Raw genomic sequence first — 17042 nt, forward strand, 5'->3', positions numbered from 1 at the left:
TTCTTTTTTTATTGTTTATACAGAATTTAAGGAAGGGGGATGGCAGTCATACTGAATAAGTGCAAGGTCTGCTTTAATAAAAATGCACCATTCATAAATGGTTTTAGAGCCTCAGATCCTTATTAAGAGGTATCATTTTAGTAAATGTTTAATAAACTTGCATTACACAGGAATATTTAAGATAAGATTAATGAGTAATCTATACATTATTTGGTAAATTCCCTAGATGCAGACAAAGTTGATTAATGTACTACATTTATACTAAAGACTATCCACGCTATAATCAATTCGGGTCAATTTTAGTCGCTTTGTTAACTTTTTTTTCTTTTTTTATCTTTTACAATAAATGCTTCATGCAAGGATACACAAATCACAATGGACTCCCAGTGCTCTTTGAAGCTGCTTTGTAAACTGAAAGCAAGCTTTATAGCCCAACTTTAAATGTTTTTTTTTTTAGTTCTGGATAAAGTAGAGAGGGTTTATATTTTTATGTGTTTTCTCCACTAAAGATATTATTGTTTGATCGCTACAATCAGTCTCAATTTGATCAAATACCTTTGAGAACAGAGAAAAGATCTGGGGTCTAATAGACCCCAGATCTGTCAGTAAAGAGGACCTTTCATAACCCATGCTATCACAAGAGATGTTGTTCATGCCATTGATAGTAATAAAGTTGATTTAAAATAAATAAACGAATGAATAAATAGAAGTGTGAAAAAATAATTCTAGCATTAGACATCCTTTTTAACTCTAAACTGTTAACCTGTAATGGCTTTTAAAGCAATTTCTATGGAGATTTTTAAATACAGCAGTTTGTTGCTGTTTTGGGTGTGTGCAGTTTTAAAGTGTGACATATTAGATATCTATTTACTCAGCATAACATCAACTTTTATATTTTACCAAAAATTGGGTATTATATTGTGTCTGTGTGCACGAAAAGTCGTTAAAGTGTGTTTATTTCCTGAAAAGTTTGCACAAATGTAATGCAACATGAAAAATTGCAACAACCACATTTTATTCTCCAGGGTCTCTGCTTTCAAAAAAATATGTCATTTTTGGGAGTTCTAAGTAGTTTTCTAGCAGAAAAAATGCAGATTCTCGACCACCCGCCCGCAATGTACTGCGGCCAGGTGGTAGCTAAAGGCAAAGTGCGGCGTACCCGTACACTGTACTAACACAGGGGGGGCGCTGCACGCCCGAGCTGGCACGCGGAACCTCCCCCCCCCGCAATTGCTGGGCTATGCTATCACATGATCACAATGTAAGCAAAACTGTTATGAATCAATCTCATTCATAACAGCTCTGCTTCTCCTCCTAGTGAGTTGTGATTGGCTCACAGCTGTCATGATACATGGGGCCAATCACAGCACCCTTTACCTTGTGACCAGCTCCAGCCAATCACAGATCACTATCTTGAGCTGTCAAAAAACTAACTCATTCATGACAGTTCAAAAACATGTGGCAAAGGGCAGGGATGCGCAGGCGCCAAGGGGTTAAAATATGTTAAAAGCTATGTATAAATGTGTAAAGAGAGAGGAAAAAAGCAAAAATCAAACTGTTCTTATTACAGCAAGAGGGCAACACAACAACAAAAGAAAAGTAAAGTAAAGAAAAGCAACAAGTCAACACGAAAAAAAAGGAAAATTGTAATAACAAAAAAACACAAATACACAGCAAATGTGTAGTATAAAAAACAGTTCATACAATCCATAAACAATATGGTATTCCTGCAAAGTGGGTCTATTATTAACTATAGGGTCCAAATATGTGAGGGGGCAGCAGCTTAATGGAAGGGACACTGGAGCAGAGTCTGAAAAAAGTGCAGACCAAGTTCATGTGGACTTGACAGCTAAGAATAATGAGAACAAAGTATTTTATGGCAGAGAAAGAAAGAAGGGAGAAAAGGAAGCAGAAAGAGGCAAAATTAAGTTACATATTCTGCTGGGAATGGTAGAAATAAAGTGTTAAAATCCCAGCTGGAAGAGGGAGGGGAGTATGCGTAAAACTGGAGATACAATTGAGAAGATTCAAAACTGACTTGCCAAGATAATGTAGACACCTTGATTGGAAAAGCGCCTGAAATGTACAGTATGTGTGTGTCAGGCTTAAATCCTCCATGGACACAGGAAGGGGTTAAACAGGGGCAGAGTCTGGGCAGCTGGTGCATGGGAACCGTGACTAAGCTATGCCAACATGTGAACAGGCCCCCGTTCAGCTTGGAGTCTTCTCTATTGTATCTCCTATTTTAGTCCCACTTCTGGTGGGAAGACTCCCTGATTGGTGCATACAGCGGCAAGAGTGCATTTTCATGCTACGTTCTTCTGTTGCTGCAGCTTTTCCCTCAAATTTTGCACATCCTATGGGAAGTTAGGGAGGTGCTACAATTTTAATGGTCTCTGTGTAGTAGAGTTGGCTCTGCTGGGTCTGGTTGATCATTCACCAGAAGAGAGCTTAAGGGAGAGGATGGAGCAAAGGACTGGGCCTCATGATCACTGCCATCATGCTGCTAGTGTTGGGAGAATGCCAGATATTCTGCTGCAGACCTCTGGCCATCTTCATTGATTTTCAACATTCTGAGTGGATCACAGGCGTTCCAACATGGCAGTGCTTTGGAACCAGAGGCAAAAAAGAGAGAAATGGTTGCAATTTAGCTGTTTGTATGAATCAGAGGATAAAAAGCATTGGAACCAGCAACCTGCATTTTTTTTACATACTTAATTATAAAAGGATATTCTGTATTTGTTCTTAAAACCTATTATTGAGCACGGCATAACAGGGCTTTCATTCTTTGAAGTGCTTCTTCAAAAATAATCTTTATTTGAAGTATTGTCATTTTAGTTTTACCTGCCAATGAGAACAAGTATTTCACACAAAACATACAATTACAAGGGGATTCATTCAAACTTAGATTTCCTGAGGACTTTTTATAAGAATATAAAACTGTGCTTTTTCAGTACCTTGAATGAAAATGTAGAAGCAATTATATGTGAAATATGTTATTGGAATGTCTACTGTAACTTAATGTAAATGGAATAGAATCTTACCTACCTCATCCTAAGGGCAAGTCAATCCTGTTAACTGAACAATAATTCAGTTTTTAGATGTATAAGTATTACACAGTTCCCAAACCTGTAGCCAGCAGCTATACTCATTTAAATGTAATACATCTATTATTTTCTTTATTTGCTTAATTAAAAATATATATTACATCCCACAGTGCAAGTGTTATTTTTTTTATAATACATATTGTAATAATGGATTTTAAAATGTATAGTAATTCCTGCAATTAAAGACAACTTTTGAAGTAAACCTATCTCAAACATGCTCATATAAATATGTTAATCGAGTACATCAGATATTACCTTGAGGGAAAACTGCACGTCAAAATTAACATCAGATCCAGAGTTGCAGGCAGCTAATATTATATGCAAATCTTTCCTTTGACTGTTTGTAGTCAAGCTCAGTCCTTCTCACCACCAAAGCCCCACTACTTGTTGCCCAAAGAATGGGCAACTGTACTGGCCAATAGGGAAACTCAAGTAGTTTTACATTCCTTAGACGTTTTATACAAGCTTCTCGTGGACATGTCTATGCTCCTATGGCGGTTGCACATCACAGTTTTACTGTTGTAACTATAGTGGAAGTGTATGTTGGAACACCTGCTTGTAGTCTAACTTAGATGTGCAAAGTTAAAGGAGAGTTCTAGTCACAAAATTAAGTCCTACTAAATCACTTCAGGCTAGTCCCTTTTGCAGATATAGCAATGTAAAACAGTAATGCGCTGGGGGAGATTTACTAAAACTGATGCACCTAGAATCTGATGCAGCTATGCATGATAGCCAATCAGCTTCTAACTTGAGCTTGTTCAATTAAAGTGTTACTAAACCCACAACAGTAAAATCAGTCTGTATATGCAGTAAAGCATCTTTGTTATACTCACTGTGGAACCTAAGCAGTTAATCCTCTGCATTGTGTTTGATCCTCTTTTCTCTGCCCCTCTTGTTGAAATGACCACCTGATACAGACTGAACGTGTGGTCACATTCACATGCTCAGTTTGGTGTGTATTTCTAGAGAGGTTTTTTTTCTTGGGAGGGTGCATGTGATCAGCACAGGGTCAATCAGCATTGTCCAGACAGAGGGCCAGAGGTTTCACATCCTCCTAGAGCAGAAAGAAATCTCCTCCTACAAGGTTTAACCAGTGCTCTGCTGAAATCACAAGACTGCTCTAACTGCTGCTGAGAAAAGGTATTTTTCCGTTTATATTTACTAAAATAATTGCACTTTCATGTTGTGTGTAAAATGGGAGGCCAGATATAGTGAGTGCAGAGTCCAGGGTTTAGTATCACTTTAATCTTTGGCAATAAAACTTGAACGATGATTGGTTTCTGTTCAGAACTGCATCCGATTTTGTGCTTTCTAGTTTTAGTAAATAACCCCCACTGTTTCACCCTGCTCTGCACATGCTCAGTCTATTTTTAGGCTCTGTGCCAAACTTCTAGAGGCTGATCTGCTGACAGCCTAAAGATTTCATGCTGTTCAGGCACTCTGGGGTTCAGCATACTAACGGCAAAAAAAAACAGGGGCAATACTGGAGGCAGTTTGCAGCACACATTAATTTTGGTAACATAATTATTCATGTGAAATGTATATTTCTCGCTAAATAACATTATTTTTTAGCAAGTTGTTATGGTAAAGTTCCACTTTAAGTGTGACAATACTGCAACTGACCTAAGAAACCTAAAAAAAAGTCAATTACTGTGAATAATAATAATAATACTCTTTATTTTCTATAGCGTCTTTAAAGGTACAATATCTGCTCAAAGTGTTTTACAAGGAAAACACAAGAAATACACATGATAAAACTAAGTAAAAAAAAGGACAATTACAGTGGGGATCGAAAGTTTGGGCACCCCAGCTAAAAATTTGTATTAATGTGCATAAAGAAGCCAAGGAAAGATGGAAAAATCTCCAAAAGGCATCAAATTACAGATTAGAAATTCTTATAATATGTCAACAAAAGTTAGATTTTATTTCCATCATTTACACTTTCAAAATAACAGAAAACAAAAAAATGGCGTCTGCAAAAGTTTGGGCACCCTGCAGAGTTAATATCTTGTACTGCCCCCTTTGGCAAGTATCACAGCTTGTAAACGCTTTTTGTAGCCAGCCAAGAGTCTTTCAATTCTTGTTTGAGGTATCTTTGCCCATTCTTCCTTACAAAAGTCTTCCAGTTCTTTGAGATTTCTGGGCTGTCTGTCACGCACTGCTCTTTTAAGGTCTATCCATAGATTTTCAATTATGTTGAGGTCAGGAGATTGTGAAGGCCATGGCAAAACCTTCAGTTTACGCCTCTTGATGTAATCCCCCGTGGATTTCGAGGTGTGTTTAGGATCATTATCCATTTGTAGAAGCCATCCTCTCTTTAACTTCAGCTTTTTCACAGATGGCATCAAGTTACCATCCAAAATTTGCTGAAATTTTATTGAATCCATTTTTCCTTCTACTCGTGAGATGTTCCCTGTGCCACTGGCTGCAACACAACCCCAAAGCATGATTGATCCAACCCCATGCTTAACAGTTGGACAGAGGTTCTTTTCATTAAATTCTGTGCCCCTTCTTCTCCAAACGTACCTTTGCTCATTCCGGCCAAAAAGTTCAATTTTAACCTCATCGGTCCACAGAACTTATTTCCAAAATGCATCAGGCTTGTCTATATGTTCATTTGCAAAGTTCAAACGATGATTTTTGTGGTGAGGACGTAGTAGAGGTTTTCTTCTGAGGACTCTTCCATGAAGACCATATTTGTACAAGTATCTCTTTATAGTGGAATAGTGTACCACAACTCCAGTGTCTGCCAGATCTTTCTGGAGGGATCGTGCAGTCAAACGTGGGTTTTGAATTGTTTTTCTCACAATCCTGTGAGCAGTTCTGTCTGATATTTTTCTTGGTCTTCCAGATCTTGCTTTAACTTCCACTGTTCCTGATGACTGCCATTTCTTAATTACATTCCGAACAGAGGATATTGACATCTGAAAACGCTTTGCTATCTTCTTATAGCCTTCTCCAGCTTTGTGAGCGTCAACTATTTTCAGTTTCAGTTTTCTAGACAACTGCTTAGAAGAATCCATGGTGCTGATTGTTGGGGCAAGGTAAGATGAGTCTGGGCATTTAAAACCTTTGAGATTGACATCACCTGGTCTTCCCAGACAATGATTGAGAACAATCCATGACACTGGCAGGTCTCAGCTTGGCAAAGGGGGCAGTGCATGCTATACATTCTGCAGGGTGCCCAAACTTTTGCAGATGCCATTTTTTTGTTTTCTGTTATTTTGAAAGTGTAAATGATGGAAATAAAATCTAACTTTTGTTGACATATTATAAGAATGTCTAATCTGTAATTTGATGCCTTTTGGAGATTTTTCCATCTTTCCTTGGCTTCTTTATGCACATTAATACAAATTTTTAGCTGGGGTGCCCAAACTTTCGATCCCCACTGTACGTGACAGCTTGTCTAAATAAAAAAGTTTTCAGATTTGATTTGAATGTGACTCTCTGATGTTCTGTGGAAGTGAATAACAGAGTTTTGGGGTATAGCAGGAGAAGGCTTTGTCAAGTGTAGGTAGGGAGAACACACAGAAGACCAGAATTTGAGGAGCTGAGATTAGGAGGGGGAGGGGGGGTAAGTTAATAAATGTGCAGACAGATAACGGGGTGCCAAGCCATGAAACGTTTTATAGGTGTGCAAGAGAATCTTAAAGTCTATGCAAAACCTGATGAATAGCCAGTGTATGGACTCCAGGATAGGGGTTATATGGTCACTTGTACCAGACCTAGTGAGGATTCTAGCAAAAATCCTAAATTCTGGACACTTACTGGATACTGGACCTTACTACTGTGATTTAACTGAAAGAACATTAAAAAAAGAAATTAACTATTTGACATTGCACTTACATGTAAAACATACTGTATTTGGTTTGTTTACACTCTAATAGTGTACCAAGTGGATACTAGCAAATTTTTTCAGAACAATTAAAGGAAAAGTACTTTTTTCAATTTTATTAATTTAATTTAATATACTTATTCAACTTTTGACTCCTTTAAGAGGCAGATATGTGTGTGTTTTTTTTCATAGTGATAAAATGGGCATGGGATACAATATCGTTCTTATAATTAAAATGTATACTGCAATTACCATCTATTACTCACATAATAGGATTCTGGATTTTGTGTAAGGGCGAACTTTCAGACAAAAGTAATTTGCAGTAATGTACAATAAAACAGGGAGAATTTCTTATCAAGCATCTGTAAGAGGTGTAGAAAATAGGCAGCCCCATACAATTAAAATCCAAAGCCTAATACCTAATATAACAGTAATCTATGTTTGTCAATTGAAAATACTTGTGATTGCATTTTTATTGTATCACCTCAAGATGGCAGAACTACATCCTGTTTATAACAGAAGGAAACAGAAGGGGGGAACTGAAAGTCTAACACTTTGTTTCCTGCAGGACTGTGATTACAGTGAACATCCAGTCTCATGCCATTAAGAGTTTTCTGTGTTTATTACAGGTAAGCAGGAGCCTGTTTAACATGATAAATAGGACAAAATGACTTAACATGTGCCCTGGTGGTCGGTAAATGTCGCTGCTACTATTATGCAATCAGACTACTCGCAGCATGAATGTGTATATATATCGTAGGTATGTGATTTGGCGCTAACATACAGGGAATGTGATTTCTCTATTGTAATACGCTATTGTTATGCAGAATAGGTTAATAGCATATCTGCAGAGGTCTAGATATTCAGTATTGCGATTAAAGATGTTTATTAATGCATATGGAAATACTTTTTTAATGTATATGGAAATGTTTAGTAATGTGTAGAGGACCTTGATTACAATGAACATCCGGTCTCATCCGGTCTCTTAAGGGTTTTCTGTGTTTATTACAGCCATTCCTAATAAAACACTGGTTTCACCCGACCCATCCTGCACACAGTGGAAGAATTAACTGTATGTGCAACACATCAGCAGTAAAGTCAAACCTGATTAATCTAAATTCAATCTTAATCTGTGTAGGAAAAATAGTACTGTACAAAATCACAGGTGTTTCTTGTCCAGAAATATTTTGGTTTTTTACTAATAGTATGCAATTGTGATCAAAAGACTAAACGACTGCAAGATACTTTTTTTCCAATTGCAACACACCTGGAATACCAATTTCATATAAAATACAACTTTTTTTTGCCAAAAGTAGTAAATTAAAACTATTTGACCCTTGAAGTCACTTCTGATTATCTGTGACCCTAAGCTAATAAAAAGTTAAAACAGTTAAATAAATATTATTGCTTTACTACTGATCTGCTCTGGTCAAATAGACATTGGGTTTGGTAAAGTCACAAATATTATTTATCAAATATGCAAGACAATATGCATGTGTGATCCTAAGGACATTTGGGATTACCACCAATTTACATATCAAAAATAAAAGAGATTACTCAACAGTACTGCTGCTTAGATACCTACTGTTATTATTGCTTTTTATCTGAAATTGGAATACCAGATATGTATTTAACCTTAGTCAAAGCTACCGTATTTTGGAGATCACCCTATTACATTAACCTTAGGCTGGCAGCAAAGGGTAAAGGGGGGTCTCTAAATACAGATGACATGCTGCTTTACTTTACACTTGTTCAGTTACAGAAAGATTTCCCTAGAAAACTGATTGACACACTGCTATACTTTACACGTGTTCAGTTACAGAAAGATTTCCCTAGAAAACTGATTGCTAATTTTCAAAGCAAGCTTTCGCCTGGCAATTTCTGAGTTTTCCTACTTTAGAAGAATCAAATTCTCCAAAAACACTGTTCAAACTAAGAAGCGGGTCTAAACAGGGCAGAAACAATGTTTCTAATATTTGTATAAAGTGACATAAAAGCTGGCCACAGATAAGTAGAAAATAGTTTAAAATTCTGTTTGAAACTCCTGATCGTTCAACTTTTTTTAATGTTAGTGGGCTCATATTGATTCTTGAAATGCAAAGGTTTATGACAAAAAAACAACAACAGTGATATTGGAATTTTTTAGTATGAGTGAACGATTTCCAAAGCATGAATAGCAGAATTGATTGAGAATAACACAATAAATCGTAGTGCATATGAGCACAAGCATTTATCCTGTAATTGATTGACAAAAAATGCACCTTTTGTGTTGTCCACGAATGACAAGTGGGGGGAAAAGTTTTGCATCAATGATGGCATTATCACACACTTGTTCGGCAGATCTTTATCAAATGCAATCATATTTGTAAACGATTTTCTACTCATCTCATCACATTTTGTTGCTTTGCATCTTGAAATGAAGACAGCCACTGTTTTTGTTTTATCCAGCTGTATAAGTGCAACTTATAACATCCAAGTGAAAGATATAACACCATCATGTCAGAAAAATTATTAAAAAACATTCAAAAACAGATTCACTGAGTTGGAAAAAGGATCACCCCCTTAATAATGACTTGTCAACTCAGGTGTAGCTAATCACCTTCTTAGTGGCACACAAAGCCATTTGACTTTCAACTGTGATCAGCTGTGGTCATTTTTATTAGTTCAGCATGAAAAGAACTTTCCTGGAGCATTTCAGTCCCTGGTAGTGCCACTGAAATAAACAATCAGCTATGGGTGACAAGGCACCGTCAAAAGATCTTTGGGATAACTTCATGGACAGTCACAAGTCAGGAGATGGATACAAAAAAAATTCAAAGGCATTATCAATGCATAGAAGCACAGTGAAGTCAATTATTAAGAAGTGGAAGGTATTTGGTACAACACAGACCCTGGATCAGGATGTTACTCCAAACTGGATGAAAGAGCCAGGAAGAAACTGGTCAGAGAGGCTACCAAAACGCCTACAGCAACTCTGAAGCAGTTGCAGGAATTTCTGACAAAGAGTGGTCATTGTGTGCATGTGACAATAGCACAAATTCTTTACAATGTGGCTTGTATGGGAGGGAAAAAAGCCACTCCCTAAGAAAGGACACATGCAGTCACCACAGGGCTTTGCCAAAATTCCCTTTGAAGATTCTGAGGCCACATGGAAAAAGTGTTCTGGTCAGATGAGACTAAAATTGAATTATTTGGTCTCAACACTAAACAATATGTCTGGTCGAAATCCAATACAGCTCACCATCCAAATAATACCATTCTTACAGTAAAGCATGGAGCTGGTAATATCCTGTTATGGGGGTGTTTCTCTGCAGCAGGGACTTGTCAGGATAGAAGGAAAAATGATTGGGTCAAAATAACATCAAATTCTTGAAGAAAATCTGCTGCCCGTGCCAGAAAGATATTTTTTAAACAATACTTTTAATGACTCATTCTTGCCTAAAGGGATGAACACGGTACAGATATTGAAGGATATGAAACTATTCACATGTAAATTTGGAAATTATGATTTAATATATGAAGTGTGATAACTAATCTTCCACTGAATAAACTGAAAAAACATTGAGGTCACTTACAAAATATGTCTCTTTTCTGTATTGAGGCATGGAGATTTGCTGAAAGTCAAAGGGAGAAACAGGTCCATCCTTATTTTCCTTTGCACTTATTTTTAATGAAATAGGACGAATCACCCCAGGTCTTGTCTTCTTGAAAAAAAATGAGACACATACTGCATGAATCTTTTATTCTTATCATTCACTCATACCTACAACTCATTTAGGAATAGGTGTTGCAACAGTCACAGAAATAAACCTACAGTATGTCCCTGTGTGATTCACATCATCACTTAAAATGTAATCCAAACTTATGAACTCCAAACATCATACCACAAAGGGGGAAATTTACTAAAACTGGAACACTCATAATCTGGTGCAGCTGTGCATGGTAGCCAATCACCTTCTAACCTAATCTTGTTCAATTAATCTTTGACAATAAAACCTGGAAGCTTATTGGTTTCTGTGCAAAGCTGCACCAGAATTTGCACTCTTGAATTTTAGTAAATCTCCCCCAATATGTTTGCTGTATGTATGACATCACAGTATCTCGAAGGAAATCAATATAACACCACACATAATAAAAATGTTCTGCTTGTGTGCTGCTTCTTTGCTCCCAAATATACATCTATGCTTGTGTTGTGGTACTTTCATATATTCACAAAATAACATTTATGTGATTGGATTATTAATATTGTATGCAGCCACATATCATGATATATAATTGTGCAGATGTTTAACTCTGGAGCCAGATAATTTGAAGAACTGTGGACCATATGCATGCTGCTACTAACAAAGTTTCACTATTCATTTACTGAGAAAATGAAACAAGAAATCTAACTGGTTTATGTGCCTTTCCACCTTTTTCAGATATCTTTTTACAAAAGTCTTTTATCTTTTACTAATGAAAATTACGAGCTTGCAATACACCATATTGATTAAATTAATGGTGAACTTTGAAATCCAAGCACGTGGCTATATCATTTCCCCCAAATCTTTGATTATAACAGTGAGCCAAGATGCAAGTAGAGGTGGATCATATTAACAGTTTTTTAAACATCAACTGCAAATACTTTCTTTTATGTTTAACCACTTCAATACTGGGCATGTTTACACCCTTCCTGCTGAGGCCAATTTTCAGCTATCAGTGTTGTCACATTTTGAATGACAATTGCATGGTCATGCACCACTGTACCCGTAAAAAATTTTGTTATCTTTTTTCAAACAAATAGAGCTTGTTATTATATATGTATTTTATATACATTTTGTTGTATATATTATTTAGATCATGGAATGTAAATACACTGCTCAAAAAAGGAACACTTTTTATTCAGAGTATAGCATCAAGTCAATTAAACTCCTGGGATATTGATCTGTTTCATTTAAGTAACAGAGGGGGATGTTAATCAGTTTCAGCTGCTTTGATGTTAATGAAATTAACAGGTGCACTAGATGGGCAACAATGAGATGACCCCGAAAACAGGAATGGTTTTACAGGATGAGGTCACTGACATTTTTTTCCCTACTCATCTTTTCTAACTGTTTTCACTAGTTTTGCATTTGGTTAGGGTCAGTGTCACTACTGGTAGCATGAGGCAATACCTGGACCCTGCAGAGGTTGCACTGGCAGTCCAACTCCTCCAGAATGGCACGTGCCATTGCCAGAAGGTTTGCTGTGTCTCCTGGCACAGTCTCAAGAGCATGGAGGAGATTCCAGAAGACAGGCAGGTACTCTAGGAGAGCTGGACAGGGCCATAGAAGGTCCTTAAGCTATCAGCAGGACCGATATCTCCTTTGTACAAGGAGGAACAGAGCCCTACAAAATGACCCCGACAGGCCACTGGTGTGAATGTCTCTGACCAAACAATCAGAATCAGACTTCATTAGAGTGGCCTGAGGGCCCGACGTCCTCTAGTGGGCCCTGTGCTCACTGCTTGGCACCATAGAGCTCGATTGGCATTTGCCATTGAACACCAGAATTGGCAGGTCCACCCCTGGCACCCTGTTGTTTTCACAGATGAGAGCAGGTTCACCCTGAGCACATGTGACAGATGTGAAAGGGTCTGGAGAAGCTGTGGAGAATGTTATGCTTCCTGTAACATCGTTCAGCATGACCGTTTTGGTAGTGGGTCAGTGATGGTCTGGGGAGATATATCCATAGAGCGACACACAGACCTCTACAGGCTGAACAATGGCACCCTGACTGCCATTAGGTATCAAGATGAATGCCTTGGAGCCATTGTCAGACCCTACGCTGGTGCAGTGGGTTCTGGGTTCCTCCTGGTGCATGACAATGCCTGGCCTCATGTGGCGAGAGTATGCAGACAGTTCCTGGAAGATGAAGGAATTGATACCATTTAAATGGCTCAGTGATGCCCTTGTCCAGATCTAGGAGGAAATACCCCAGGACACTATCCTTCATCTCATTAGGAGCCTTATATGCGTACAAGCATGTGGGGGCCATACAAACTACTGAGTACCATTTTGAGTTGCTGCAATGAAATTTCAGCAAAATGGATTAGCCTGCTGCATAATTTTTTCACTTTGATTTTAAAGGTGTCTTTGAATTCAGTCCTCTGTAGGTTGATGTCACGATCGTGGCATCAGACCCCAGACCTTCTCACCAAACTCATGACCGAAGGACTAGCCGATCTAGAACCACGATGTGACATGCATAACAATGCCACACCCAGCTGCCCCCTGCACAAAGATTTTCCAGCTAATGGACCACAATTAATGTACCGGCAGCCTGGGCGATTGTTACCGGGTCAGGTTAATTACGCAATTAACCCTTCACACTGCCACCACCTCCTTTTTGTACAGAGAAAGAGGAAACTCTGCGTTATCAGCTATAACACTATAATGATTGAGATAATCGTCTGTATAAAACAGTCCGCAGGCCGGTTATACAGAGGTCTAAACAAACACAGTAGCGTTCTCTTTAGAGGCAGGAATTCGTAAATTGCAATAAAGCGCTATAGAAACAGTTTTATTACTAAAATTTCAAATGGGTGCAATAAAAATATTTACAGAAAAAGATGTACCTAAGATATATATATACATATACAAAGAACCATAGCACAGCAAAGAGATATCAGAGAGAGGTGAAAGGGTTAAAGTACTTGCCAAAGTCCTGGGTTAGCAGATCCAAGTTTCAGAGCAGAAGGGTGCTTTGATCTCCTTATGTTATGATGGTTAATGGGAGAATTCTTCAACTTCCCACTCTTAGGCCTGACAGCCTGTTTTGTAGTCCCCAGCAGGGGGTGGCTCTGAAGTCAAGGACCAATCTCCGCTTAGGGCGTGGAAATATGGGTGGATGCCTCAACTAGAGCAAAAATCTCCCATAACTCATATTTTGGCCTATAACTTTCCATCTGCACCAGTGACATCCCACCCGCAGGTATATTATTATGCAGACAAGTCTGAGGATTGATTAGATATGAATTATGAAAGTGTACACTGAACAGTTCGCGAGATCTATTTTTCTGCTTTCCTGTGTGTCCGAGACAAGGCGAATTCCCCATCAAACTGTTTGCCTGTTCATCGTCCATCTGACGATATGTCCGGTTTTTATGTAAGTCTCTCATATTCCAAGATATGAGAAATAGGGGAAACATGGATTTTGAGACCTGTTATCTGATTCTGTCACCTATGCTGAATAGGTTTTATTAGGTTGGAATCTCTCTCAACTCCTGAGAAAGCTTGCTTTATCTCTTCCGAGGTGCGAAATGGCACAGGTTCTCCAACAGCTAGGCCACTGCTCCCTGGGGGGCCTTTATAGCTCATATGACCTTCCTGTGACATTTTTTAACACACACATACACTGTCACTGTGACTCTCAGAGTGAGGAGGGAGGGGGGAAGGAGAGTGAGGGGAGAAAATGGAGATTAACAAAATGGGGGTCTCTGTTGCGCACATTTGCAACAGTTGATAATTTTCATTTCCATCAAACGATGGGGCATCCTTGCGTTCCTAACACAGTACCCAGTCCATATCTGTATAGATATCCAGCATATTTTTCCCCATTGAGATCTGATGTGTTTTCAAAGTGTTCCTTTCATTTTTTTGAGCAATGTATATTGCTTCAGTCATACTAATATCATCTATTTTTCAGATAGACTTTAGGGTGGCACTGCGTTCTGGCTGTATGGCTGACCTTTGGGATAGACATTCAGCACGGGGTATGGGTATTGTTCCCATTTAGGCTGCTCTAGGCCCTCAACAGTGTGGACAGAGTATTGTTCTCCATCTTAGCACCTCTACAGGGCTATCTCCCATGCCAGCGACATCTTAGGATCGTCCCCGGATGTCTTGGGATACTGCGCATGTGCAAGAGTGATGCACGTCCTCACACCGGGTGTCGTCATGACGTCACGTATTTGTGATAGGGATGGCACCGGACACCAAGGGAAATTTTCTCCCTCACGGATTTCGGGGTGGCCACATACAGACACCATTTTTGTCATCATTTGGCAGCATGGGCCACACTATCTCCCATTGGCGGCACAGGTGGATCAAATCCCCTTCTCATGAGTTAATTGCATCACACTTAGATAGATAGATATTTGGACATCATTGCAGTCTGTTTCTGGCTTCTCTGGTTGGAGGTGTTTCTTTATGTGACACTGAATAGCTTGGTAAGCATGTATGGCTAATTTCTTTCCTCTTTTGGTGGTTATTTGATGCTACTAACTGGATACACTGGCTGATTTAATTTCCCTCTTGAAATATATTTTTGTATTGTTAGGTGGAAGTGTGGCGATAGATCTTGTGGAACAATCATTTAGGGGTTTGGAGCTGCAGCTACAGGAATTATCCTGGTATCATTTTTTTCAGCTGGTGGTTGGCTTTAATGTAAAAGCAATCCTAGTGGCTAATTAACCGCTGGATCACATTTACAAGCAATGAGAAGGGACCACCCCCCGACGCCTTCCACAGATATCTCAGGCTCTCCCATCCCACTGGAGAACCCGAGAATGCAGCTGCAATGGTTCCAATCATTTCTATGATCTAAGAAACCAGAAGCAGTGAGCATTTCATCATTTTGGTTTTGCTGGATATAAACAGCGCCATTTTACAATTGGGAAAGCATATGATCAAACTGATCTTTATGTGAGCAGATTCTTTAAGGGCAGAGGAGGGATCTAGAGTCTAATAGACCCCACATCTCCCAGAAAAAAGTACCTGTCATTGTCTATTGCTATCCCAGGGGATATTTACATTCCTCGTGATAACAATAAAAGTGATCAAAAAAGGAAAAAAATAAAATGGACAGTGTAAAAATCAAAAAAGCAAAATAAATAATTGAAAAAAATTTTATCACCCCCCCCCCCCCCATGCTTGCACGCAAAGGCAAACACAAGCTTCGGTCCAGTGCCCGAAACAGTGATTGCTCCATGCATGTGAGGTATCACTGCAAATGTCACATCGAGGGCAGTAATTCTAGCACCTCCTGTGTAAATATAAAGTGGTAAACTGTAAAGGCTTTTAAACTTAGCCTATGGATATCAAAAATGTACATAGCTTGTCGCCGTTGCACGAGAGTGAGAAATTTTAAAGCATATCATGTTTGGTATCTAGTTGCTTGGCATAACAGCATCTTTTATATTTTATCAAGCAGTTGGGCAATATATTCTGTTTTTGTGCATTAAAATTTTTAAAAAAGTGTATTTTCCAAAAAATTTGTATTTGAAAAATTGCTGCGCAAATACTGTGTGACAGTAAAAAATTGCAGCACCCACCGTTTTATTCTCTAGGGCCTCTGCTGTAAAAAAATATATAATGTTTGGGGGTTCAAAGTAATTTTCTAGCAAAAAAAATCTTTTTTTTCATGTAAACAAAAGATTGGGGGCGTGTGGCATAGCCTTATAATGTTGGCCCTGAAATGCCAGAATAGTAGAAGCAACCCTCCAAATAACCCCTTTTTGGAAAGTAGACACTCCAAGGCATTCGCTAAGGGGCATAGTGAGTAATTTGCAAATCTCATTTGTTGCCACAAGTTTTTGGAAAATTAAGAAAGAAAATGAAAATGCATTTTTTCTTTTCTTCTTTTTCAAAACTTTGTGACATAAATGATATCTTCAAAATACTCACCATGCCTCTTATCAAATTCCATAGGGTGTCTACTTTCCAAAAAAGGATCATGGTGGGGGGGGGGGGGGGGGTTGTACTATCCTGGCATTTCAGGGCTTCCGAAACTGTTATAGGTAGTGATGGAGTGACACGAGGAAATATGCCCTTTGAAAGCCTGAAGGTGGCCATTGGATTTTGGGGGCCTGTATGTGGCTGGACTGCCAAAAAAGTCTCTCACATGTATCCCCATACCCGTCATAAGTGACAACTTTGTGTACAAGAAAATTCTGTAATTTTCTAAAAATATGTGGCAAAAAATAAAATCAAACAAAATCTTCCATGGATTCATTGTACCTCTCTGCAAACTCCTTGGGGTGTCTACTTTCCAAAAAGGGGTCATTTTGGGGGGGGGTTACTGCCCTAGCATTTTAGCACCTCAAAAAATGTGATAGGCAGTCAGAAAGTAAAAGCTGCATA

General features: G+C 38.6%; 1 protein-coding gene across 3 annotated transcripts in view; it reads right to left on the reverse strand.

The window, feature by feature from the left end:
• MLIP (muscular LMNA interacting protein) overlaps positions 1-17042 on the reverse strand; it is a 335874-nt gene that overhangs the window by 67796 nt on the left and 251036 nt on the right. For 2 of the 3 annotated variants that reach the window (XM_089694147.1, XM_089694145.1), the window contains one exon: positions 10518-10646. In XM_089694147.1, coding sequence (XP_089550273.1) covers positions 10518-10646 — 129 coding nt within the window. The remainder of the gene's footprint in view (positions 1-10517; positions 10647-17042) is intronic. The other variant, XM_089694146.1, reaches the window with a different exon arrangement.

This window comes from Staurois parvus, unplaced genomic scaffold, assembly GCF_062004578.1.
Source record: "Staurois parvus isolate SC_StPar_1 unplaced genomic scaffold, SC_StPar_1.0 ptg000652l, whole genome shotgun sequence".
NCBI lineage: Eukaryota > Metazoa > Chordata > Amphibia > Anura > Ranidae > Staurois > Staurois parvus.